Consider the following 24,004-nt stretch of genomic DNA (forward strand, 5'->3'; position numbering starts at 1 on the left):
GACCTTTAAATGGACCTTTAAATGGGTGGAAAATTGTTAGTGGCCCACTTTCTATCGCAGACAATCGGTTGAACGGTTGACATTGGGTTAAAGAAATAAGGTTTAAATTTAGAAAGATGATTGCTTAGATCATCGTCATGGCTACACTGCACTTGTAAACTTTGCTGTGGTGAGACGATCCCGGTGCAACAAGAAAGGATCCATGCATCAATTTTGCCCAACTGTATGAAATTTTTTTTTTTTTTTTTTTTTTGCGATACATACACAATCAAAGTATTCCAATGCAGCCCATTCAGCAGAAAAAATTTATCCATTGGCAGATCAAATAAGAAAAGAAAAAAAATTCCAAACCCTTCCTTTCAATTTTGTGACCAATGTCGGATTTCACGTGGTTTGTCCAATCATGGCTTGTTGTCCGCAATTGGTAATACAAATGATGTAATAATGTTGACACCGGTCTGAGATTTCTTTGCAACAGTGTTAATTCGCCCAACCGCAAAAAGACGGGGAAAAGAAGTTTTTCTCAAACGTATACTTTTTATATTATTGTTCTCGCCTCAAAGTTATTAAGAAGGTTTGTCTGCCAAAACGAGTAATAACTGCACTTCTCGTCACTCATCGTTGGCACCTCATTATGATTTTAGTTCATTGACTACCAGTGGTCGACTCGGCGCCCTGAATATATTTTTTCTTTTTGTTCTGTGAATCGCCCTTCTTTTTTTTTTTTTTTTTTTTTATTTCTCCAGGTGAGCGACAATACTTATTTGGTGGTTGAAAAAAAAAAAGTGGTTTGTTGACTGACCTCGTTCGTTGCAGCTCGGAGCCACCTTTGAAAAATACCGAAAAAAAAGTTATATCGTTACGTTACCCTGGAGTTGGACATTTCCGAATGATTGAAACCGACAATAACGATGGCACCACAGCAGGGATCGCCACTTCCCTTGTTGAAAGCACTGCTCGTAAGTACGACGCTGCATTGCCACCTCGTCTTTATCTTTTTCGATAGACAGCTAAACGTTTCGTTCTTACCTTGTTTTTCTTCTATCCCCCTAGCCGCGGCTATTCCTGCTGGCATGTCGAATAGCACTCCCATGGCATCGCTGCCTCTGAATTCAAGCTCCAAACTGGATCAAGAGCCTAATCCGTTTGAACAAAGTTTTTCGGGAGCCACCGTTACGCTTTCTGATGATAATAAGGCTTCGCAACAACCCGAAACGCCTAACAAACCTGTGCTGCCGCCGGTCGCAGCAATCACCAGTCCCGCCGTCCATCCGCTCTTGGGCGGGGGACGAGTCTTACCAAAAGAAGTGGCGAATCAATTCGCTTGGGACTCCCTGCGCACTGGTCCGTTATCGCCGTCGATGCTTCAAGGCCCCGCCAATCCAGACGATTACAATGGATACAATGGTGGTCACTTGAAAAAACCCGCAACTAGTTCACACCTTTCTCAAGGCATATCCTCGGCCGCATTTATCAATCAGATATCAGGTAGATCACACGGTTTAAATTTTTTTTTTTTAAGTTCTTTCATCATACTTTTTTTTGAGTACCATGGTGTTTGCCATCTCTTTTTTACTTCTTCCTCGTCTTGCATTATTTGATTATACCAACTGACTTTTCTGCCTTCTTTCGTAGAACCTACAGCCGCGCATCCATACCAAACAAAGGAAATGTATGTGCAACCTTCACCGATCAAGGTTGAAAATGATCCAACCCAGAATATGGATATGTATATGCATACCATGACAACACAACAGACCAAGCCAGTTGAAACACAAAGATCTGGATCATTATCATCGGCTACGAGTCAACATGATACGACGGCTACTGCAAGTCGTAGAACCGCCTCTCAAAAGAACAACGCTCCCGCAAAAGATAATGAATCGTCCAATAAGCGGAAGAGAATGACATCCAAAGAGAAGACGCCCGAAGACGATGAGAAGCGGAAGAATTTCCTCGAGCGCAATCGAATAGGTAAGACCGCATGGAATTACCATGAGGATGGAGAAAGAAAAAGGTTGCTGATTTCGTTTTCCTTAGCTGCATTAAAATGTCGTCAACGAAAGAAACAGTGGCTGAATAATCTTCAATCCAAGGTGGAGTATCTGAGCAACGACAACGAACGGTTGCAGATGCAGACGGAAGCATTGAGAGAGGAAATTGTGAATCTGAAAACTTTATTGTTGGCCCACAAAGACTGTCCTGTCGCTCAGGCCAACGGCTTTCATCCTGCGGCTGTTCAAAAGCCCATGCCGGCCATGATGATGCGACCTCAGTATCCTCAGCAGCCTCCTCCAGGATACCCGGCAAATAATCAAATGCTTCCCTCTCGTTCTCCCACCTCCTCTACTCACGTCACATCCATGGGCCCTCCTGCATCTCAATTTCCGCATACCAATATGGTGAATATGCCACCCCATCCTCAATCTCAGCTTCCTCAACGGCATCCTCTGCCAGCACCTGCATCCCACCAACAACCACAACCACAGCAACCACAACGACAACAACGGCAGTCGCCTCATCACTCATCGTCCTCAGTACCACCACCGCCTCATCAACACAGTATGATGGCAGGAGGCGCGTCATCAGGCATGTTGCGGTTCTAAAAATCAACTTTGTGTTCTTTCTGTGTGTATGGTACTGTTTTTCCCTTACCTTCTTATTTTGCAATCGTTTCCCTCTCATTTTTTCTTTCCTTTTTTTTCTGTTTGTATGTATTGTCAAAACTAGCCCTTGTCTTTTTTTTTTCTCTTGTTCCTTTTACTCTCTCATATAGTATGCAGTATATTTCTGTTTCTTATAGCGGGTTTTTCCCTCGATCTAATATAGTATACTGATCTGTTGTGCTGCGATCAATTCATGATTACTGTTTTTCACTCGTTATAAACGTCTATTTGACTGCTTACTTGCACATTGATCAGTAACTAGGAGAAAAAAAGGATCGTTTGGCTATTATTGTCTATTGCGTACAATGAAACAATCGTGCAATTTTTTTTTTTTTTTTTTTTTTTGCAAAAACATCGGCTGTCTGCCGCTGTTGGTGTTGTAGAAAAAAGTGTGAATAAATAAGACCCACAGTGTATATTTGAAGAAACGAAAAGGTTATGTGAGATGAACACTACAGGTGGCAAGAGCGTAAAAAGGAAAATGAAGAGAAGTAAAAGAAAAAAGAAAGGTTGCATTGCATATATACATAATCGGGGGATACATGGGAAAGGACCGATTCAAAGATAGCTTAGATTTTAGGCATGACCGACGGCTGCAGAAAGCGAGACGGCATGATGATCGTGTTTGAAAGGTTGATATTGGTGAATTTGCTGAGGATCGGAAATAGCGTAGAGAAAAGCGTCTAATTGTGCTGTTGCATTGCTCAATGACAAGGCAGTGTTTTGGGTGGAAGTCCAACGGGACGGATACCGTTCGAGTAGGGAAGTATCGCGATCGAGAGCGAGATACATGGTGGTGCCCAAACCGTCGATGGAAATAGCATCAAGATTGCCGCCCCAATGGCTGGCCAATAATTTGGCGGATCGCCAGCCATTGTGCACTTCACATTCCAGATCAGGGAGTGAATCGTCATCATCACTACTGAGCTGATCGGATTTTGTACGACTCAACACAGACGCACATGTCGGAATGCCAATCGCATCCCGAGGGATGTCCTGCAACAGATCGCCATGCAAAAGCGGCGTGCGACTGTCCAATTTGAAGCCCACACTGGTAGGGCCACCAAAGACGTGAACATCCAATGCATTTTCATGAGAGGATCGAGGCCACCATCTTTTCCATACGTCACGCCATGACCTTGACTGAAGACGTTGTTGCATAATATTCGCGCGTAAGGCAATGGTCATTGTTTCGTACAGAATTCGGTGTAAAACTTGAGGTGCAAACGTAAACGGAATGGTATCAGATTGCTGTTTGATGTGAATGGATGGTATGTCGTCTCCTAAACTGGTCCGTAACGCGCTACGTGCATTTTCGGCTGCTTGACGAGCAATGGCCACGGCACACGTCGATTGAACACGGTTCGTTTTACAAGTAGAACGACTGTGAGTTGCCCAGGCCACGTGTTGATCTAATCAAGATGAAAAAAATATTCCACAGCAATAAAGAGAATCAAGGGAAACGCAGGATACATAAATCATTAGTCATCCGAAACTGGAAAAAAAAACAGGGGGAAGGAAAGAACTCCCCACAGAAGGCATCCATGCCAATATTTATTTAATTTACCGATAATTTGATGGATGCCGAAACCGATCGTCTGCATATTTTCCAGTAAAGCCACCGATGCGGCAGTGGGCGTATACAGCAAGGCATAACGAAGGCGAATCAAGGATGCAGCTTGTCGTTGGCGTAAACGGCATAAAACATCCGTGAATGCGCGAGGTGATGTGGCAAGAAGGGATGGGTGCAGCAAAGTGCATATATCATGAAGATACTGATGAGCAATATGCTTAATCACCGGTGACTGAAGAGTTTCTGCTGTCTGCGTAGATAGCAGACGTAATAAATGGGTATATCGAATAGGTAACTCTGAACACAGAAACGAAGGTGTGGTTGCCAATGGCATATTCTGTTTATGGTTACTGTAGGTTACAAATGAAAAAACCCAAAAAAAGAAGGAAAGATCAATATCTTATCAAGCCACAGCCATTCTAGGCTAAAACGTACCTGGACGTTTGGATCAATTGAAGGTGTGACAACTAGAAAAAGAAGACATTAGTTTCTAGTATTGTATAACAGCTTTTCTGTATGTGTATGCGATAAAACAAAACTTACCGAAATCCTGGTCTCTTTAGAAGCCCATAATTTGGCAAGAATGCGACGAGGAAGCGCATTAATAATTTGTGATTGAAGCATAGGCAACAGCAATGATAATGTATAGGAGGAGAAAACTAAAATAAAAAGGAAGGGAAAAAAAAGAGAGTTGAAGTAATGATGAAGCACGATCATATCTTGGTTTTATATGGATTCATCCTTTTAAAATCCTCATACTTCTTTGACTTCTACGTAGAAACACAATGAACAACCCCTTGCATACGATTTTTTTTCCCTTGTGGTGCGCGCCGGTCAGGTTGCGATATCAGCAAATCACCCAAATACATTGATCCATGCTATTTCCATCATTGTTGATGATGGTAAATTTACTTGTTCACAGTTGACATGGTAGCATAGCAGCACAACATTGGGCGTAAGGCCAAGTCATGTTATTGCGAGATCCGCATCCTATAGGATAAGAGGCCATCTTACCCCTGTCTGCCAATCTGGTAACTTTAACCTTTTTGGTAAAGCAATTCTTGGCGTTTTTGCTTTTTTTGATATTCCTCGTTCCCTAATTCACTCCACTTGGACTGCAGGTTGGGATGTCAATAACGCAGAATGATGAATAACCCAACTGACTGTGTGTTTTTATTTTACTTTTTCCCTTCATGCCGTGATCCACAAGAAAACAGGAGCTTTTACTTTTCGTGTGAGTGTGCGTGCTTTTTCTTTTTCTTTTTTACTTTCAGCAATATAAAACAAAAGGAATACAATGAATGATGGATAATATACATGAATGTCCAAGCAGAACCAGGTCCGCTCGCATGGAATTCCGTTTCTACTTGGACTGTTACTGTTATCTTTTTTTGAATCCAAACTTTTTCCTCTCGTAGAATAAATCTGCAATAAAGAACAATGTCAGTCAAGTCTGTTTCTCCCACTCCTTTTTCCCTCTATACTGTCAACAAGATACATTACCTGTTTTGGAAGAGCCCAAGTTAATAATCTTTGGACATCCTTCTCGATCCTTCTCTAGGCGGGTACATCCAACGCAATAGTATGCATCCGAAACCCCAGGACCACCACAGACCACACAACGACCTTGGAATGATCCTGTCATAATTACTTTTTGTTAGTATTGCAATTATACAAACATGACCGTTGGAAATGTACATGTAGTTGGACTTACCAAAATTACATTCGTCGCAAATACGAACAAGCGTGGCAGGGCGTACATAACTAACATAAAGATTGGCGGATTAGCGTTATGCAAATTTGGGTGACGATCGATCGTTTCTTGAATGGAACTCAAACTCACCTGTCACAGATTACGCATTTACCGTCACACTTTTCACACAGACGGCCAATGGCAATGCCAGGCTGCTTTCGGCAAAAGATAAGATCTGGATGATGCTTCGCCATTCAAGTGTAATGGAGAAACGCAAGCAAAACCCGAAAAGCCAGACCAGCGTTGACGGGATTTCTATTCTGGTGGACCGTGACTGTCTTTCAAACACCGGCTGAATTTTGGTTCGTTCGTTTTTTTGTTCGACAGGGCAACAATTTTCTTTCATTCGTTCATTGAATCGAACCAGTGTATCTTATTCGTCACCAATGATGACGGGCGGCAACGAACAGGAGCAACCATCGACACCCTTCGAAGCAGAAACCGCATCCGTATCATGCGTGGGAGCAACGACCGACCGCAATATATCTACAGATACAACCGCCATCAAGGTGGAAAACGATCCTGTACCTTTAGTGACGACGGCTCAGCCCACTTCTTTTGATTCCAACTCATCGCCTTTTTCGCCGAATACCACCCAGCCATCGACTACCACCACCACTGTTGCCACTCCAACTGCTGCCATTGCTACAACTACTGCCACTGCTACAACTACTGCCACTGCTACAACTACTGCCACTGCTACACCTGCTGCAACCCCTGCAACCGCTGCTACCACGGCGACCACCACATCTACCACCACAACATCTACCACCAACTTTGAGGAAATCCAAAAGCAACTAAAGAAAACGCTTGACCATGTTGAACAGCGCAACATGGTCAGTGGATTCCAAACTTTAAGTAAAGCCACCAGTGCTGTCGTTGACAACTGTGAACAACTTGGTATGGTCACACTACCTTCAGCACCATAGAGGCAACTTTAATTTAATCTCCATGTTGATGTTTTTTTCTTGCAGGATTGACATCGGACGATCATCCTTACAATGCCATCGATCGCGAGCAGTTCTGGGCTGGTCTCAACAATTGCTGGTTGTATGCATTAGCACAACGACATGAACCTAGCAGTGAAGCCGAACGATTGACCGATCAGCATTTGTACGGTTTACGAGAAATGGTGGTTGCATGGGCCGACAAATTGGAACGGTTCGGCCTTGTGGACTACGAAATGGGCTGGTGGGAAGCCGATATCTTGGCTGCTGTAGATGCCATTCTGGCTATGAATTACGCTGCCGCTCAAGCCGCGGCTCAAGCGGTGGTGGCACAGGCCGCGGCCGCTTTGTTTGGTGAAGAAGTGAATCTCTAAGTTGAGTCACTGCAAGCCTATTCACGTCATGCTATTCCAATCCATACCTGTTTATACGTTTCCAATTCTTGTATGTCTAAAAATTTCGGTGGCTATCATTACTTTTTTTTTTTTTTTTTTAGCCACGATCCATGTAATTCTGTTTTTTTTTTATCTTGTACAATATTACTACTTTTCCAACGAATAATTGTCGTTTCCCTTTGTTTTTCCATTATCTGGATATATCATTGTTATTATTCTATGCTTCTATGTTGTTTTGATCATGGGTGTCTTCTTCTTCTTCGTCCTCATCTTCAATATCCGGTACAGGAAAGTTGAGAATGGCCGCTACACCCGTTAACTGATTCAATTCTACGTGATGAAAAAGGAAAAGAAACAAGAAACCCAGGTTCAGCCCAAATTCCTCTTGCTTCGTTCTTTTTTTTCCCATTCGGTGAAAATAGAAAAAACTTACGTTCTCCGGACACATGCAAACTGGAAAACACACGAACGACGCCACCGGTGGCCCGCACTTGTTCTACTAATTCTACATATTTGCGGCGTGTAGCCACATCCGCCGATCTACAGCCATCCATTCAGCAAAACTGGTCCCCAGACTTCTCTCTACAGTGTCTTTTGATTTTTACCTGAATAATTCGTCTGTTACCAATAATGTGCCAATGGCGCCTCGTTCGTGGGCCTTTGCAACGTGACCGTAACCGTAAAAGGCGCGATCGGGATCTTTGTTGAGCATCGCATAGAAATCGTCCAACGCCTTGACTTCTGATGCTGCTTTGGTGTTGGCCAGTTTGGTTTGAATGGCTGGGTTCTGCATGACTTCATTCAGTGCATGTTTGTGCCCGCTTGAGCAATGAATCGTCATGAATTTGTTCTTATTTTCCATGACCGTTTTGTTGTCCGTTTTCTGCCGATCCAAATCCCATTACTAAAAACTGATCACCAACAAACACAATGTTCAGTGCAACGTACCACGGCTGTATCAAAGATGTATTGATATACTTGGTCCTAGTGAAATAAAACCCCATTAGCAAACTGGCTCAAAATGTGCATATTCCTCTCTTCACGCTTACTTTAACAAAGCCAGGACTGGCAATGATGATAGCTTTGATGATGCCAAAATCGACCAACCGCAGAATCGACTGATAGATTTGATCATAAAATTTTTGAAGCCCCTGCAGAAAAATGGATCATGCATTAGTTCCAAAAAAGAAAATGCGAGACTCGAAAATGGATCAACCGTACTTTTTCATAATTGGCAACTGATCCTCTACGCTTTCTCGGAATAGGTGTCTCGATGCGTTGCTTAACAATCGTCATGTGCTGCGTCATGAAACAGACGTTGGCCAAACCTGAAGTCGTGTTCAGCCCTCAAGTCATCATGGGTTTATGCGCTTGACCACGGATTATTTACCTTCTTGGCAAACAATGGCTGCCACATCCGCCTGCTTGGTGATATCACACGCGTCTTCTACACGCTCCAAAGCAATGGTATCCCATTCTGGTTTGAACAGTGTAAAGTTTCGATCCAACTCTAGATCAATCGTATGATAACTTCCCATCTAAAATACACAGTCAAATTTTAAGTTTACCCCCTTTTGCTTGGCACAATTCTCTACAATTTACCTTGACATATGGATTTTCCTCGGCTACACGGCCATTGATTCGCAAAAGACCGGCATGGGGATCAAAATCGACGTCTTCCACCGTAATGGTGAGCTTCATGCGAACGCGTTGACTGGTAGACGAACCCGTAGTACTTTCAGACTGCAATCGACTGGAGAAATTGTTATTAGAGTAGGGATATTGAATAATGACATCAACTTGAAAAAGCCAGAATTACCGAATCGTCGTTGCTTTAATGAGATCGTCTTTGGCAATGAGGTTGTAGACGTGCCACATGTCCTCCAATTCTTCGGGATACAACGTCACATGGCCAGAAGCGTCTTTCTCCACAACCTTACTTATCAACTGATATCGTACTTATGATTAGACCAGGGCTGGCGTACCAGTGCGGCTGCGGAATGCTTACCCTCATGTTTATTGTGCGTTATACAACAAAAAGGCCAAGTTTGGGCGTCCGGTGTCCCGCAAAAAATGACGATGGCTGAGCGGCGCTTCAAAAAAATCGTATATGGATAATGAAAATGAAATCAGAAAATCACGTGGTTTTTTCCTGCACATGAATCATGGATCCTGGCATCAGCGCCTTTGATCTACTATGCAAATAGGACGCCAATGGACACAGTTCCGTAATCCATTGACCTTCACTGATGAACGCAGTAACAGTCGCATAACCCAGCGATGCATCATAGGTCATACATGTATATATGTAGGAGTAAGCCTGTTAATTGCTCTCTCTTTGGCGGTTAGTTATTGCTTTGGATCTTGCTCAGCACGATACATATGTATGACTACTTTTTGAAAGGCACAACTAGAGAGAAATGCATTATCGGAAGAGAGACTTTAGCAAGCAATAGTTATATGGTTGAAAATCTTCGACAACCAAAGGATTATGCAAATGTGACCGTCATCGCACTTTTTAAGTGGATAACTCATCGTTTTTCTTCTCAGCAGCCAGTACCACCCGCTTTGCCTCATGAAATACTTTATACCCACCCAGTTATCCTCATCGCGTCGTCCCGAGCTGTTACCTGGGGAATCGCTGCTCGTACAACAAGGAAACACCGGGATTTATGAAGGGTAAACGCGAAGAAGCCTCATGCAGACACAGCTCTTTTTATTCATTGCTTTTCCTAGGAAGCACAAAGTCGATTCTTGCCAGGACGGCATATCTTATCTGACGACGCACCGTATTATATATGTTGATAAGCAAAAACCATGGGAGAATTCGGTGGAATTGTCGCTGGCCAATGTCAAGGACTTAGAAAGCTATGTAAGGTTTATCTTGACGTTTTGACTACCGTTTCTCTAATCTCACCAACGGACATGTTCAGGGTGGATTTCTTCGTTCCTCGCCCAAAGTCATTCTACAGCTGGACATGTCGGTTCAGTCACCGAAAAAAAGTCATCTCACCGCTAGAACGTCTTCATCTCCGGCATTGGTTTCCACGGGGATATGGGTATGTTCTGTATGTTCCTTTTCCAACAAGGCCTCAACGGATAAATGCGAGCTGTGCGGTGTACGGAAATCGCCTTCACAAACCGCCACCTTGGAGGTCCAAAGTTCTGCAGCCGATACGGATGAAAATCAACTTGTATGCCGCTTATGCACCTTTTTAAATCATCCCAGCATGACCCAGTGTGAAATGTGCGGTGCCGAATTACCCACCGTTTCGTTGTCGCCCTCTGTATCCTCCACACCATCCACACCTACCTCTCACTCCAAATCAACCGACACTTCCGAAACACCTCAAGTCCGAATCGCTTTTCGCCAAGGAGGACACTCTGGATTCTACAGCAAATTAAAAACGGCATTGCATGGTCGAGCTTGGGAAAAGGTGACTTTTTTCTGTAGTTGTTATGCGCGATGGTAAATGAAAGAGATTAATCATCCTTCTTTGGATGTATCAGATAACTGAAGAATCTCCTAAACCCACATCACCGGTATCCGGACGAGGAGTAGGCATCAGTAAGTGTCAGAGTATCCGTTTTATTCGCGCAAGTAAGTGACTGAGGACGCCTTTGATTTGATGTGCAGGTGCTATCCAGGGCCGCATTCAACAATCAACCCAAGAAGCCAATGCAACCATGACGGACGCGTTTCAGGACCTTGACCGTTTGATCGCCAAGGCAACCGACATGGTAAAACTGGCAGAATCCATCTCAACAAAAATGAGCAAAGACAATGAAAACAGTGACAGCGATATGTCGACGCTTCGTGGTTATCTGTTGAACTTGGGTATCGCAAGTCCGGTAACGAAGTGAGTTAAAACACATAGCATAAAATTGATCGAATAATCTCTGATTTGTCGCCGTCTTTTTTTTCATTTTATTCCAGAGGATCTGCTGGATCCATATATCATCAAGAATTGGCACGAGAACTTGCCGAATTCCTGGGAAAGTTTCTGAATGAGAACAACGGGATGAAGCCATTGACAGATATCTACTGTATCTTCAATCGGGCCAGAGGCGTTGGTAAATAAGCACATGGTGGATGATGTTTAGAAGAATGCTGAACGCAGTGTTACTGTAGCACTCATATCACCGGAAGATTTATACAAGGCGAGTATGCAATTTGAAGCATTGCATTTGCCTTTTCGGCTCCGGAGGTTTGCTAGTGGGCTCTTAGTGATCCAGTCGCTTCACATGGACGATGATCGAGCAGCCCAGCGCGTGCTCAACTATGTCAAACAACAAAGCGGTCATATCACTGCCCTACGGCTTGCCGAGCTAGAAAATATCGCGCTCGTCGTGGCTACTGAGCAGCTTTTGGTAAGTGCTCCATGACAACCATTTCTCGTTCAATATATCGGTCCTTTTTCATACGGTAATCATATCTTTTTTTATATTTTGATTTATAGATCTCTGAAACCAAAGGATTATTGTGTCGTGATGAAGGCCCAACTGGTCTGACGTTTTACGAGAATAAATTTCTGTCTGTATGAAAAGCAATATGACCACACAGTTGGGTCCCTTCAAAGCAACTATCGTAGCAACCATAACAGAGTCATCCAATGGGAAGCAAGTCATCTGTACAATGGCTACTAGTCATTGAGAGGTTTTTTTTTTTTTCATTTTCGTTTGTTAATGTGAAAGATAAGGAGATCTTGGCTTCTTTTTGACTTTCCGGATAATGGAGATATCCACAAAGCTTCGAAAGAGCCTTGAAAAAAAATTCACTGGACACGAAAATTTTTCCTGCTTTTATCGTTTTTGCTGTGACAAATATCAGTCACAGTGAAACTCCGCCTAGATCGGTTACTAAACCGTAACGAAGCGTGCAACAGACAACGCGTGCACGAGCTTATGGTCTATGATCCTTATTTTATATATGTATTTAACAAGCTAACACGTATTACACATGCAATTTTGCAGTGAAAGTTGTCCTTTTACATTGGTCCACATTTATCAGACAAAGTACAACGCATAGGAGGCATAACCTGAGGATTCCCTGGCGTTCCCTTTATGGATGCCGGATTCAGTTGGATTCCATGGGCGCGGACTTGATGGAATCCTGGATACAGTTGGATTCCACGGGGTTAAATGGGTTCTACTTATGGCTGCCAGATTCAATATAATTCCTTGGATTCCTTGGACACGCACTATATGGAATTCCGGATTTCAAGTGATTCCATGGGTGCCTTACTCAGATATGCCGGAATCCATGGGATTGAATGGGGTTAAATGGACTCTCTACTCATGGCTGCCGGATCCAATACGATTCTCTGGAGTCCTTGGGCGCTCACTTCATGGATACCGTGATTCCAGGGGTTCCACGGGCCCTCACTTCATGGACTCCAGGATTCCATGGGATTCCATGGGTGCCCTACTCATGAACACCGGATTCAACGAAATTTCATAAGTGCCATCTCAGGGATGTCGGATCCAAGGAGCTTCAATAAGCAATAACTGCCCCCCCTCCATGGATACCAGATTCAGTGATATTCATCAAGTGACCTGCCTTAGGATGTCACTTTCAATGGGTTTTAATAAGTGCGCTTGCCTAGATGCTGAATTCACGGGATTCAATAAACGCCCTCAGGTCGAATCCTTTATTGACAATCATGCCCTACGTGTCATACATAATCATCCAAGTTGTGCTGATCCTATTTTCTGTCCGTTTGGTTGCATGAACCAACAGCTCTTCAACAACGATCGTTGAAAAAAATAAAAGGAAAACTGAATGCGAAAATAAAAGCGACGCAACGATCAGGACGCCGATAGCCTCACGTTTGCGACGAATACATGGATCAAATAAACGCTTACGCCGCACTGGCGGAAAAACAAGCGCACGCCTCACCCACCAGTGGCGTCGGCAGAGCCATGTCATTCTTTTCACGAGGGCCAGCCCGTCATCAACCAACAACTACGACAGAATAACAATCGCCTATTCGCCCATGTTTGGAGAAAATTACAGAAGTAAACTTGAAAGCAAGCAGAGCACCGTTTTTATTATTTTACAAAGATATTTAACAGAGGAGAAAAGAATTACAAGGAAGAACATTGATAGACATTACCAAGTCGTAAAACTTGTGTTTCCATACGGATAGATGCATGTGAATAGATGCATGTGGATAGATGAATGTAGATAGATGCATGTGAATAGATGCATGTGGATAGATGAATGTAGATAGATACATGTGGATAGATACATGTGGATAGATACATGTGGATAGATACATGTGGATAGATACATGTGGATAGATACATGTGAATAGAGATACATGTGGATAGATACATGTGAATAGAGATACATGTGGATAGATACATGTGAATAGAGATACATGTGGATAGATACATGTGAATAGAGATACATGTGGATAGATACATGTGGATAGATACATGTGAATAGATGAATGTGGATAGATGAATGTGGATAAATGCACAGCCTTTGTCGGCCAGCACGAAAGCAAAAGTACAAATCAAAAGAGAAGAAATACAAAGAATAAAAGGGATGGGATCCCGGGGCGCTAATACTAAAGGACGCATACCAAGCCTTTCACCGCCCGTGTGTGATCCACTGCTACCAAAGACCCTCATCTACTACGCTGAACGAACTCACCTGCACTTCCCCCACTTCCCATCCATCCCCTCTTACAGCCAGTTAAGCTTCCTGTATTGCTGTCGATCCTCCATTTGTTTGCATGCACACGACCATTGTCCACCGGGGGAGCGGCGCTCGATGGGATGCTCGGCCGAAGCCGAGCACCTCTACATAAATGTCTCTTCCTAGTTAGACACCTTGCTAAAAACATTTCCATTGACTTTTTGTCTCCTGTGCTTACCTTTGCCATATCATGAGAGCAGTAGGTCGTGTCGTTGCATATGGATAGGATCGTGCGTTGGAAGGTGGCATGGGGGTCGGACTTGGTGGGTTCCGCACAAGCAAGAACTCGCGTACTCTGTATCAGTGACGGAGCAGGGACCACGGCGGCTACTGAGACTAGTATGCGTCCAAATTTTTTTTTCCTTTTTTTTGCGCCCCCCCTTTTTTTTTTTTTTTCTCTCTCTCTTGTAAGGATCCCATCAATTGAAAAAAAAAATATATATACATAGTCTACGGTGCTCTGCTTGCAAAATCATTGGATATCGTACAGTGTATATAGCCGATAGGAGGCATCTTGTCCTCCTATCGGCTTTTCTTGAGTCGTTCGTTGAACTGCAATATATGGAAATAAATGAAAATCAGCAACATAGTCACAATTTGAAGAGCATCTGTGGATTTACCTTTTCGGAAGTCCCCAAGTGAGAACTGCTCTCGTCGGTGCCCAGAGAAAGTGCATCGAAGGTGCGGGCGATGCACTAGGTCGAGTAGCTGCCGTCGCCTTTTGCATCGCCGTCAGCAGGCGACGGCATGGAGATGACGGCAAAGGTTTCGCTGTGTATGCGATCGTGTTTGTCTAGAAATTCCTTAGCATGTGTCTATATGGCCCAGCTGATGATAAAACACTTACGACTGCCAAACTTGAATCACCCAACGTAGGATGATCCATTTATCGTTGCTAATGGTAATACAATCAAGTTAGACGACGATATGGTCCATTTTGCGTTTGGAACTCGTTTACCTTTTCGAATGGTACTGTAAAGCGTCTGGATGGACATCTAACGGTCCACGTCCATCCAGTCGATCAGTTCAGTGGGATGATCCACGTCCATCCAGTCGACCAATTCGGACGGATCATCCAGGTCCATTGGATCGTCGATCCAGTCTTGTTCTTGTTCTTGTTGGCCTTGTTGGCCTTGCTGGTTTTCTTTGCCCATGAAGGCCTGGGCGACCGGAACAGAAACAGGCACAGAGGCAGGAACAAATGCGGGCAAGGAACTGGGCACTGCCAAAGGAGAAGACACGAAAAAGGGCACAAACTGAGCAGGAGCAGGAGTAGGAGCAGAGAAAGCCGCAGAAGAGGACACGAACTGGGCGGGAGCAGGAGCAGGAGCAGGAGCAGAAGCAGAGGACGAAGCAGAGAAAGCCACAGAAGGGGACACGAACTGGGCGGGAGCGGAGGAGGGAGAGAAAGCCACAGGAACGGGCGTGGGAGGAAGAGGGGCACAGAAAGGCACAGAAAAAGCCACGGAAACGGGCACAGAGAAGGGAGACGCAGAGGTAGCCACAGAACCGGGCGCACACAAAGGGACAGAAGTGGGAGTCACAGAACTGGGCGCGGAGGAAGAGAGAGGGGAAACATCCACAGGAACGGGCGAAGGAACGGGAGCAGAACCGACGGTCAGGTTCGCCGCATCAACCGCGTCTTGAACTTCTTTCTTGAGTTCTTTCAACTCGGCCACATGGCCACGGTTTTCCACTCTGGCCAGGGCGTTTCGGTTCAATTTCTTCATCACTTGGTCAATGGTGCTGAAGAATTTTGGTGCGGCCTCCACAATGAGCGAGCCGGCAAGGTCGTCAGTGCTAGTTAATTATCAGGTCATTAAACAAGCCATGCAAACATAACTTGAGAGCAAATACAAACCTTGACATTTTTAGGAGATTTTCCATCTGTTTGATGGTTGCGAGTTGAGTTTTTGAAACGTTAATAAACGACATGGCGAGAAGTAACAATAATAAAAGTGAAAGAAAAAGTAATGGGGAGTCAAAAGACAAAGAGAACACTCGTTTTGACCGGATACGCGTTAATATCAACAAAACGAAATTGCGTCATCATCAAATATTTTTGAAGAACGTCACATAGGCCTTTGCCCAGCCCAAGAGATTTGCGAGCTGAATCAGTGTCAGGGAGGTGAGCATGCCACATTGCTCATTCATTTCCAATGTATAACCCACGTCTCCGGTGACACTATCGTAGTACTCTCGATTATAAACTCAGTGTATTGCAGCTCTTTCTCAGGTACATCATTCAGGGCTCATTTATAAGGCTATTATCATGGTTTTTAAGAACTTTCAAATGCTGTATTTTTATTGTATTTACAAATATAAGCAAAACACCCATCAACCACTTCCCTGAAGCGTGCATTCAATAAGTTTTATGGTCCTGTCACCTTTGTCACACGGTGAAACAGAAAAGCTAAGCTCAGAAACGTCCACGATATCGGATCAAAAATCCATTTGCGTAGCATTAATCCCAATACTCTACCTACTTAATTTTTTACACATGTAATTGCTGAATCGATTGCTTTATTGCTTCTAGAATTGCGTGCAATTTTTGACTTGTATGGAATCGCACCTTTCTTGCTTTTGACTTTTGCATAAGCACAGATTTTGGAATCCTTCTCCGTTTGAAATTAAATCAAATGAAATCACCATCCACGGTTAGGGAAGCGACCTGAAACCGTATTGACTATTATAGGGCTTCTGTATAAAGTAATAAAGAAAAAAATGCGATAATATAGCTCATTATCTATTGACACGCCTTACTGAAGTTCTTTCAATCCAGTGCAGGATTACAGGATTTTAAATCAACCCCGACTGGTTCACTCATTTTTGATGATTGGCGCATCGAGCGGAGAAAAGAGATGCTCAGTGTAAGTGAAGATGCGTCCCGCGGTACTACCATTGATTTACCCGAAGAGCTATATCAGAAATGTCAAAGTGTCAGTTCAGTGGAGGGGTAATACTTACAAGTCATATACCACATTAAACTTGCCATTTCCCAGCATCATTGGCCTTCGTTGCCGTGGTAATCATCGGCCAGCGTCAAAAGGGTAGAAATTATTTGAATGCGTATCCATGTAACTGGTCAACGGGAAATCCATCGGTTCCACATCGACAGGGACATCTGAGTGCAGCAGATGACTACATTGTCAATTCGGTGAGCCAATCCATTCATAATGCGTACTACAACGATCTCGTGCTCCAGAAAGCATATCGTATTTGGGCCATGGACCATGACTAAATCCATGAAAACAGTTTGAAGCCGATCACGGTTCGGGTTCAAGGTTTCCTTTATATTGGCCGATAATAATTCTAGACAACCAATATCTGAGAGCTGTACTGGTGCAAAATATTCCGCACCATTTCGAGCTTTTATCTATAACAGTGCCCGGTTTTGTTGCATGCGTTCTTCGCCTAAAATTGGGACAAAATCACATTGTATACCGTAAGCAAACAAAAAAGCAAGCAGAAGCACAATTTCTTACACCCTTTTTGGAATAACGTACAGCATAGAAAGTTATAGGAGTATTGCCTTCTTTCATATATATAGGCAAGTATAGCATCGTAGACAGCAATAAAACATAATCAAAATCAAATCCTCCTTTGTTGCATGCACACGCTTATTGTTCATCGGAGAGCGGAGCTCGAAGGATGCTCGGCCGAAACCGAGCGCTTTCTACATAAAAGGTCTCTTCCTAGTTAGACAGTCTGATCCATTGACATCTATCCGAGTATACTTTCTATCGCTCATCATCTCCTCCTCAGATCGAGACATCGATTTTTTTTATCGGAAATTCACCTTTAAAGAGGCGATTATCCAGGAATCATACAAATAGCCATTAGCGTTCATTGTATATAAAACAATTTTATTTTCAATCTCATTGACATCTTGGACTTTACAAATTTAATCCTACCTATAACAGGACAGCGGAGGCCATGGGACTTGGCACGACAGAGGGGGCAGAGGAGGAAGCAGCCACAGAACTGGGCGCAGAGGAACCGACGGTCAGGTTTGCGGCATCGACGGCGTCTCGGACTTCTTTCTTTAACTCTTTTAATTCAGCCACATGGCCGCGGTTCTCCATTCTGGCCAGGGCGTTGCGTGTCCTTTTTGATCACTTGATCAACGGTGGTAAAAATTTTGGGGCGGCCTCCAGGATCAGAGAGCCAGCCAAATCATCGGTGCTACTTCATTAACGGGTCATTAGACAAGCAATGCAAAATAATTTGAGCCAACACTTACCGAGACAGTTTCAGGAGGTTTTCCATCTGTTTGATGGTGGAAGAATGTGTTTGGAAAATGTTGGCGTGCGACATGGCGAGAAGTAACAACAGTAAAAGTAAGAAATAACAATGGGGGAGTCAAAAGACAAAGAAAACTTTTCTTGGCTGGATTACGCGTTATATGAACAGTACGAATTGCGTCATCCCGAACATTTTTGAAGAACGTCACATAGCATTTGCCTTCCAAGAACAGTGCGAGCTGATCCAGCGCTATGAGATGAGCAAGCGACAAGCCCATTCATTTGCGATCATGAACTATGTCTCCGGTGACACTATTGTACTACTTTCGATTATAAACTCAGTGGGTTGCAAGTCGTCTCCCTTTACGTTTATCGTCCATTGCCACACGACATTTTGGAAATGGTAGCCGGTTACACATAGTGGTACATAAGCGTATATTACCATTGAAAGGATTAAATACACGACTTGATATCAAAAGGTAGGACGAGGTATGAAAATTTTCTTATCGCACAGGCAGTACGATAAAGAAATGTGCCAATTGTGAAAGCATGTTGCATCAGCGCTCACTCTATCGTATCTGTTGATCTCTGTATCTGACGATTTTCTTTGACTGAGGCTTTAGAAACCCACTATTTTCGATATGCATGTGTGTAGATTTTTTTTTCATCTTAAAAAGATGGTTGTGGTAACTTTTCTGCCATTTTTTTCTCAATTAGGAAATTTTTGTTCCGAATTTACCAAAAAAGGCAGTTTTTGGACCAGAGTGCTTGATGCTTTTTTACAAGGACTTTTTTGCGTGTAACGGTAATGCCAAGCAAGGAAGGAGAGTGAGACTAATTAAAGATGATGTTGACATGCGTAGGAGAAGGATTCACACCTTTTTTTGATGGTAAAGTACTTTGTGCTGTGATAATTGGAGAAAAGGTGAGTGAACAGTGAAGTGACAGCAGTAAGCAAGACGAATTCGCTGTAAGAAAAAGAAATAATAAAAAAGGTTTTTGTGGGTCAATTACAAAGGGTGTTGTTTTTTTCCGAAACTGATCTTTTTAAGAAAGTGTTGCTTTAGGGGTTTACAATGGTTTCAACCGTTTGCAAGGTGGACCTGAATGATATGCTTTGTTTAGTCTTTTTTTTTGCACAAATGTTTCTCGAAGAGGGGAAAATCAAAAGAAAACTAATTACACTGAAGATGGAAAAAAGTGAATAAAGAGAGTCCATCTATCTGTAAGGAAGAAGAAAAACTATTTGTCACAGCGAATGTAAGAGGAACAATGTATGTGTGGAAAAGAGGGAGAATGTATGTTGATAAAAAGAGGCCTACGATTTAAAAATGAAAATAAAAAAAAATCGATCCTCATCAATGACTTCCTCGACAGGGTATGTCATTCGTGTTCTGCGCCGCCACCTCCCTGAAATAGGTCTGTGCTTGCGCACTGTTAGTAAAACTGCCGGCCATGCCTTCGATCATCGAAGTGTTGTTGATACTTCGAACCAAGGGACGGTCAAACGAACGGATGGAAGTGGGCGGCTCTTCTTGACTACGATAGCTTTCCATGGCGTGATCATCTTCCGTGATCGGCGGTAACTGCGTTTCCTCCCCATTATAGCTATTTAAATATTCTTGGATCCATGGATGGTCCAGCAATTCATGGGCCGTCGGTCGCTTCATAGGATTTCGGGTAAAGCACTTTTTCAAAAAGTCAATGCCTGAAGCTGACAACTGCGAAGGATCCGGTAACGGTGGATGGCCCGTCACCACATGATACATCACCGACCATTCGTTCTCCAACGTACTCCATGGTCGGCGTCCAGTGGCCATTTGGACAATACAACAACCTAATGACCAGATATCCATGGATCCTTTCCGTCCCGTGTCTCCTCCCGTAATAACTTCCGGTGCCTATGCATCAAACCGCGACGTTTTAGTCATCTCGGTTCTGTAATTCTGGTTTTCTTTTTCATCTCGCTTATTACCATATACATGGGAGTACCAGCTAAACTGTTGACATTCATGTTCATGGTGGTACGACCCATCGTCTTTTGCCCCTTGGCGGTAATTTTGGCTGCACCAAAATCGGACAACTTCAATTGTCCTTCATAATCAATCAAGATATCTAGAGACGAATGGGGTTTAGAATAACGAATACTGCTTCCTCGTACTCTTTCAAGACAACTTACTATCCGGTTTGATGTCACGATGGACAATGTTGTTCTCGTGCAAATAGGCAAGTCCGCTCAGCAGTTGATACGCGTAATCCACAATGTAAAGCTCGTCTTCGATACGACCACCATGTTCCAAAAGCGAGCCCAAGCTGCCGTTCTCACAGTATTCCATAAATATGTACACCTTATCACGATGGACTTCCATACCGAAATACTGGACAATATTACGATGGTTGAGCATTTCCATGACTTTCATTTCTTCCTTGATCGCTTTATGTAAAGTGGACAAGGCGCTGGAATCTGGGAATCGAATCTCCTTGACGGCCATGACGGACGAAGTGTCAAGGTTAATGGCCAAGTAAACAGATCCAAACGTGCCAGCACCGATAAATCTGCCTTGCTGCCATCGGAAGGAAATATTCGAAGAAGAAGGCGCTAAGAACACGAGGGATTGGTCTTCCGGTTTTTGATCGTCCAAGATTTTGCCCACAATCTTTCGTTCCTGTTCTTGGGCATTGCGCTGCTCTTCCAGTTCTGTGATTTTTCGCATCCATTCATCACGGATATAGGTAATACCACCCCCGGAAGCCGATGCCGTATCATTGGCCGCACCAAACGTAGAGCTGGTGGTGATATTATCCTTATCATCGGCGTAACGACTCATGTACGAATTACGCTTGGATGTCACACCACGTCGACGTTGCTGCTCTTCCTTTTGCAGTTCATATGTCCACCGTGTACCGAGCACATCAAAGTGAGATATAAGGAGCGCTATGCACCGTGCTACCTTGGTTTGCAGTGTCGCAAATTCGCCTTCATTCAGGGCCAGGATATTGACACCTCGTGTCATCATGTGACCGAATTCAAGAGCCGCGACCGCCCATCGGAAGGTTTTCCGATCCGAAGGGTTACAATCGTCTGTGATGAAGCAAATCCAGTCGATCGCCAGTCGCACAAGTTTCAAGTCCATTTGTAAACGAACTGCCAATTCCAGAAATCGGGCAGTTCGAATTCCGAAATCACTGGCAAAGCTGAAGCACTCTTCCACCAACTCTTGACACTTCAAACCTTGCGTTTGCTCGCGAATGGTACCAACGCTGGAAATGGTCGAATCGGCCAGCTTGAATACCGTCATTTTGATCTTGTAGAGTTCCTTGTTGATCTTTGGCATATGCGCGCGATGTTCTTGGATGACTTCGATTCCTGAATGCTGGACGGCGCCCCAGAAACCGGATTTGGCCAGCTGAAGATTCTTGGCATCCCCTGTCACGAGACGTACACGTTTGGTCTTAAGTCCGAGATGAACGTATGGTATATCCACATCCACCACTTCGCCCGTCCACATGATATCTTGCCAAGGGGACAAAATCAACAGGTAATCGTCGGACTCACTGTTCGTCATGGGAATATCGGGAATGGCGAGATTTTTATCACATGCGAAGCATGCTTGAGTTAGCTTTCGGATATCGTCCGGTCGTCCATACAGGCTAGGTGAAGCAATAATGTAGACCCTTTCTTCCTCAAAGGAACCAGAGTATACAAGGAAATGGTCTGATTCTACCAAACATGTGACAAACGGATCCAAATGCTCCGTGTCCACCATGTATTCCGCTGCATTTTCGAATTGACCCATGAAAAATCTGGCATCACAAACCAAAAAGAAACCCAACTGTATTAGTGACGTGAACTTCATGACAGGGTACGACTAAAAGTCGACGCTGTTTTTACCTTGCAAACTGGAGTAATTTACGAGCACGCATACGCATGGTATGCAAGAGATTGGTGTATTTGATTTCAATGCCTCCTTCGACGGATTCCGGTTGAATTTTGAGATTGGAAATATAATCGCGCATGACATCGCCCAATAAGCTATTGGTTAACGAACTAAATCATGGACAATGTAAGTCTCTTTTTCTTTGGTTCTCCCAAATTTGTACATCAGTTGATCTTACCAAAACTGAACGGCACATTCCCAGTTGGCTTTTTCTATGGCCTGACATACGGTGCCTTTCAAGAACTCCCATTCCTTGTCCAGTATCTCACATTCCTTGAGACTATTTTCATTTTCCATGGCAAGCTTCCAATTGATCAGTTTAAAGTAGAAACGCGCCGATTCCAGCAAAACCGCATCGTAGCATTCATCGGTATGAGCATTGGATTTGAGTTTCCACCCAGGTGCCGGTTGGGCTAATTCTTCGTAGTGGTATTTGACGCGACATCCCAAGGTGAGCAGACCTCGATAATCTTCCATCATGGCATCGACCATCTGTTTGGGTGGTTGATTCATGCGATCCTTGTATTCCAGACGAAGTTTGAGTGCTTCTTCCACGAGAGTACTGGGAAAAGAGGCCAATTGCTGAAGCTGGGAGATGAAAGGAGGCAAATTCATTTCTTCAAACAGGCTGCTGTTGGCTACCATGGTTTGCTTGGACTTGCTCAAAAGTAAGTAAAGAGCCGACAAGGTACGTCGATCAAACGTGTCTTGCAGGGCGGATTCTTTCAGCAAACGTTCCACAAACGACGGGTCTGTGCGCTGGACGTGCAGGTAAGGTGAGACGGGTGCGTCATTGACCTTAGCCTCCAATTCCTGATCGGTCATTTCGTGTTTGCGTGCAATCTGCAAATCCTCGGATCCTGTCCAGTCGGTCAGAATTTTGTACTGCATGTGTAGACTTCGGGTGATGGTGCACCACGAATTGAGAGCATCCAGTCTTGTCTGAAATTCCGGTTCTCCGTACTTTGGATTGGCATGAATCATATCGGCTCTCGTTGGATACAAGGATTCGATGCGATCGACATTTTTCAACACTTCGGCTACTTCCCGAAGCGCGACTTGGTGATTGGAATCAGAGACTCTGAAATCCATCACCATTTTGAGCACGTCATCGACTTCTTTCCGTCCTTCGGTAAGCGATTTTTGTTCTTCGGCAACGGTACGTCCGCGGAGCAAAGCTCGTAGAGCGATCCAAATTTCTTGGATGGGTTTCTGCTGTTGCAAATGTTCGGTATTGGACAGTCGTTTCTTTTCGGATTTAATAACTTCACCCATCAGCACGGATTGAAGCATTTGCTGCCATTCCAATCGCTCATGGGTGATTTCAGCGGGAGCAGCGGAAATCGAATGATTCCGTGCATAGAACTGATTGAACGCAATTTCGTCGTCATCATAACCGTAAGCACTGTCATCGTCTTCAACATCACTGACATCGTCCTCTTCTTCAAATCCAGTGGTAGTATGAGCCGCGAAATTGTGTGTGGCAGGAAAACCCCACTGTTGACCTGCTGCATCGTGCGTATCCTCTGGATGGTGTTGCATGACATGCGGATTGGATCCATTAGGTTCAGGATCCGGATTCTCCGCTGAAGCGTAGACATCGTCTGCCGGATGGACGTATGCAGGTTCGTTGCGAGTTTCGTCGGATTGCGACCATCGCACTCGCCTGACCCCCGTCATTAGGGTAAATAGGAAAAAAGTAAAGTTGTTCTATGGAAATCGAGAAGGAAAGAGAAAAAAGAAAAAAAAGCCAGCCAAAAACGATCCCAACCCAGGACGCTG

General features: G+C 44.0%; 10 protein-coding genes across 10 annotated transcripts; 3 read left to right on the forward strand and 7 right to left on the reverse strand.

The window, feature by feature from the left end:
- The first annotated feature begins 751 nt into the window (after positions 1–751).
- BYT42DRAFT_570520 (uncharacterized protein) lies at positions 752–3,018 on the forward strand. The gene is made up of 4 exons (XM_051568398.1): positions 752–959; positions 1,054–1,488; positions 1,636–1,974; positions 2,041–3,018. The coding sequence occupies exons 1-4, from the start codon at positions 890–892 to the stop codon at positions 2,604–2,606; spliced, it is 1,410 nt and encodes a 469-aa protein (XP_051422822.1). The 5' UTR covers positions 752–889; the 3' UTR covers positions 2,607–3,018.
- A 102-nt stretch (positions 3,019–3,120) lies between these two features.
- BYT42DRAFT_570523 (uncharacterized protein) lies at positions 3,121–4,914 on the reverse strand. The gene is made up of 4 exons (XM_051568399.1): positions 4,783–4,914; positions 4,675–4,706; positions 4,234–4,589; positions 3,121–4,078 (listed from the first exon to the last, which is right to left on the reverse strand). Exons 1-4 carry the CDS (start codon positions 4,861–4,863, stop codon positions 3,243–3,245), a joined length of 1,305 nt encoding a protein of 434 aa, XP_051422823.1. The 5' UTR covers positions 4,864–4,914; the 3' UTR covers positions 3,121–3,242.
- Positions 4,915–5,376: 462 nt separating this feature from the next.
- BYT42DRAFT_570524 (PHD finger-like domain-containing protein 5A) lies at positions 5,377–6,211 on the reverse strand. The gene is made up of 4 exons (XM_051568400.1): positions 6,083–6,211; positions 5,954–6,003; positions 5,743–5,877; positions 5,377–5,664 (listed from the first exon to the last, which is right to left on the reverse strand). Exons 1-4 carry the CDS (start codon positions 6,184–6,186, stop codon positions 5,621–5,623), a joined length of 333 nt encoding a protein of 110 aa, XP_051422824.1. The 5' UTR covers positions 6,187–6,211; the 3' UTR covers positions 5,377–5,620.
- Positions 6,212–7,446, forward strand: BYT42DRAFT_570528 (uncharacterized protein). The gene is made up of 2 exons (XM_051568401.1): positions 6,212–6,892; positions 6,967–7,446. The coding sequence occupies exons 1-2, from the start codon at positions 6,379–6,381 to the stop codon at positions 7,311–7,313; spliced, it is 861 nt and encodes a 286-aa protein (XP_051422825.1). The 5' UTR covers positions 6,212–6,378; the 3' UTR covers positions 7,314–7,446.
- Positions 7,416–9,460, reverse strand: BYT42DRAFT_570530 (protein pelota). The gene is made up of 10 exons (XM_051568402.1): positions 9,343–9,460; positions 9,154–9,281; positions 8,937–9,087; positions 8,725–8,872; positions 8,556–8,662; positions 8,384–8,485; positions 8,283–8,318; positions 7,940–8,217; positions 7,768–7,874; positions 7,416–7,664 (listed from the first exon to the last, which is right to left on the reverse strand). The coding sequence occupies exons 1-10, from the start codon at positions 9,346–9,348 to the stop codon at positions 7,552–7,554; spliced, it is 1,176 nt and encodes a 391-aa protein (XP_051422826.1). The 5' UTR covers positions 9,349–9,460; the 3' UTR covers positions 7,416–7,551.
- A 31-nt stretch (positions 9,461–9,491) lies between these two features.
- On the forward strand, positions 9,492–12,080 carry BYT42DRAFT_570538 (EAP30/Vps36 family-domain-containing protein). Its single transcript, XM_051568403.1, has 10 exons — positions 9,492–9,557; positions 9,626–9,678; positions 9,739–10,013; positions 10,071–10,206; positions 10,268–10,771; positions 10,845–10,902; positions 10,972–11,194; positions 11,272–11,408; positions 11,467–11,705; positions 11,795–12,080. Exons 3-10 carry the CDS (start codon positions 9,910–9,912, stop codon positions 11,876–11,878), a joined length of 1,485 nt encoding a protein of 494 aa, XP_051422827.1. The 5' UTR covers positions 9,492–9,557; positions 9,626–9,678; positions 9,739–9,909; the 3' UTR covers positions 11,879–12,080.
- Positions 12,081–13,365: 1,285 nt separating this feature from the next.
- On the reverse strand, positions 13,366–13,586 carry BYT42DRAFT_570543 (uncharacterized protein). Its single transcript, XM_051568404.1, has one exon. The coding sequence runs from the start codon at positions 13,571–13,573 to the stop codon at positions 13,403–13,405; it is 171 nt and encodes a 56-aa protein (XP_051422828.1). The 5' UTR covers positions 13,574–13,586; the 3' UTR covers positions 13,366–13,402.
- Positions 13,587–15,035: 1,449 nt separating this feature from the next.
- On the reverse strand, positions 15,036–15,975 carry BYT42DRAFT_614184 (uncharacterized protein; the record flags this gene model as incomplete). Its single annotated transcript, XM_051571823.1, has 2 exons — positions 15,036–15,840; positions 15,902–15,975. 2 exons carry the CDS (start codon positions 15,973–15,975, stop codon positions 15,036–15,038), a joined length of 879 nt encoding a protein of 292 aa, XP_051422829.1.
- Positions 15,976–17,954: 1,979 nt separating this feature from the next.
- BYT42DRAFT_614185 (uncharacterized protein) lies at positions 17,955–18,357 on the reverse strand (the record flags this gene model as incomplete). Its single annotated transcript, XM_051571824.1, has 2 exons — positions 17,955–18,126; positions 18,284–18,357. The coding sequence occupies 2 exons, from the start codon at positions 18,355–18,357 to the stop codon at positions 17,955–17,957; spliced, it is 246 nt and encodes an 81-aa protein (XP_051422830.1).
- Positions 18,358–19,642: 1,285 nt separating this feature from the next.
- On the reverse strand, positions 19,643–23,764 carry BYT42DRAFT_496875 (uncharacterized protein; the record flags this gene model as incomplete). The annotated part of the gene is made up of 6 exons (XM_051564460.1): positions 19,643–20,185; positions 20,260–20,399; positions 20,464–21,967; positions 22,022–22,088; positions 22,177–22,332; positions 22,401–23,764. The coding sequence occupies 6 exons, from the start codon at positions 23,762–23,764 to the stop codon at positions 19,643–19,645; spliced, it is 3,774 nt and encodes a 1,257-aa protein (XP_051422831.1).
- Positions 23,765–24,004: the final 240 nt, after the last annotated feature.

Source organism: Radiomyces spectabilis, assembly GCF_025331425.1.
Source record: "Radiomyces spectabilis strain NRRL 2753 chromosome Unknown BYT42scaffold_7, whole genome shotgun sequence".
Lineage (NCBI taxonomy): Eukaryota > Fungi > Mucoromycota > Mucoromycetes > Mucorales > Radiomycetaceae > Radiomyces > Radiomyces spectabilis.

What these genes read in the sequence shown, in the direction of transcription:
- BYT42DRAFT_570528 (XM_051568401.1), top strand. Translation starts at nt 6,379, where the DNA reads ATGATGACGGGCGGCAACGAACAGGAGCAACCATCGACACCCTTCGAA. An exon ending in TGACAACTGTGAACAACTTG is followed by an intron (nt 6,893 to 6,966) that starts GTATGGTCACAC and finishes TTTTTCTTGCAG; the next exon opens with GATTGACATCGGACGATCAT.
- BYT42DRAFT_570520 (XM_051568398.1), top strand. Translation starts at nt 890, where the DNA reads ATGATTGAAACCGACAATAACGATGGCACCACAGCAGGGATCGCCACT. An exon ending in CCTTGTTGAAAGCACTGCTC is followed by an intron (nt 960 to 1,053) that starts GTAAGTACGACG and finishes CTATCCCCCTAG; the next exon opens with CCGCGGCTATTCCTGCTGGC. An exon ending in CCTCGAGCGCAATCGAATAG is followed by an intron (nt 1,975 to 2,040) that starts GTAAGACCGCAT and finishes CGTTTTCCTTAG; the next exon opens with CTGCATTAAAATGTCGTCAA.
- BYT42DRAFT_570530 (XM_051568402.1), bottom strand. An exon ending in CAGTTGCCAATTATGAAAAA is followed by an intron (nt 8,486 to 8,555) that starts GTACGGTTGATC and finishes ATTTTTCTGCAG; the next exon opens with GGGCTTCAAAAATTTTATGA. An exon ending in ACATCTTTGATACAGCCGTG is followed by an intron (nt 8,218 to 8,282) that starts GTACGTTGCACT and finishes TTGGATCGGCAG; the next exon opens with AAAACGGACAACAAAACGGT.
- BYT42DRAFT_570523 (XM_051568399.1), bottom strand. Translation starts at nt 4,863, where the DNA reads ATGCTTCAATCACAAATTATTAATGCGCTTCCTCGTCGCATTCTTGCC. An exon ending in CTAAAGAGACCAGGATTTCG is followed by an intron (nt 4,707 to 4,782) that starts GTAAGTTTTGTT and finishes TTCTTTTTCTAG; the next exon opens with TTGTCACACCTTCAATTGAT. An exon ending in CAATTGATCCAAACGTCCAG is followed by an intron (nt 4,590 to 4,674) that starts GTACGTTTTAGC and finishes TGTAACCTACAG; the next exon opens with TAACCATAAACAGAATATGC.
- BYT42DRAFT_570538 (XM_051568403.1), top strand. Translation starts at nt 9,910, where the DNA reads ATGAAATACTTTATACCCACCCAGTTATCCTCATCGCGTCGTCCCGAG. An exon ending in AACACCGGGATTTATGAAGG is followed by an intron (nt 10,014 to 10,070) that starts GTAAACGCGAAG and finishes TGCTTTTCCTAG; the next exon opens with GAAGCACAAAGTCGATTCTT. An exon ending in ATGGTCGAGCTTGGGAAAAG is followed by an intron (nt 10,772 to 10,844) that starts GTGACTTTTTTC and finishes TGGATGTATCAG; the next exon opens with ATAACTGAAGAATCTCCTAA.
- BYT42DRAFT_570524 (XM_051568400.1), bottom strand. Translation starts at nt 6,186, where the DNA reads ATGGCGAAGCATCATCCAGATCTTATCTTTTGCCGAAAGCAGCCTGGC. An exon ending in AAATGCGTAATCTGTGACAG is followed by an intron (nt 6,004 to 6,082) that starts GTGAGTTTGAGT and finishes TCTTTATGTTAG; the next exon opens with TTATGTACGCCCTGCCACGC. An exon ending in CTTGGGCTCTTCCAAAACAG is followed by an intron (nt 5,665 to 5,742) that starts GTAATGTATCTT and finishes TCTTTATTGCAG; the next exon opens with ATTTATTCTACGAGAGGAAA.
- BYT42DRAFT_570543 (XM_051568404.1), bottom strand. Translation starts at nt 13,573, where the DNA reads ATGTATCTATCTACATTCATCTATCCACATGCATCTATTCACATGCAT.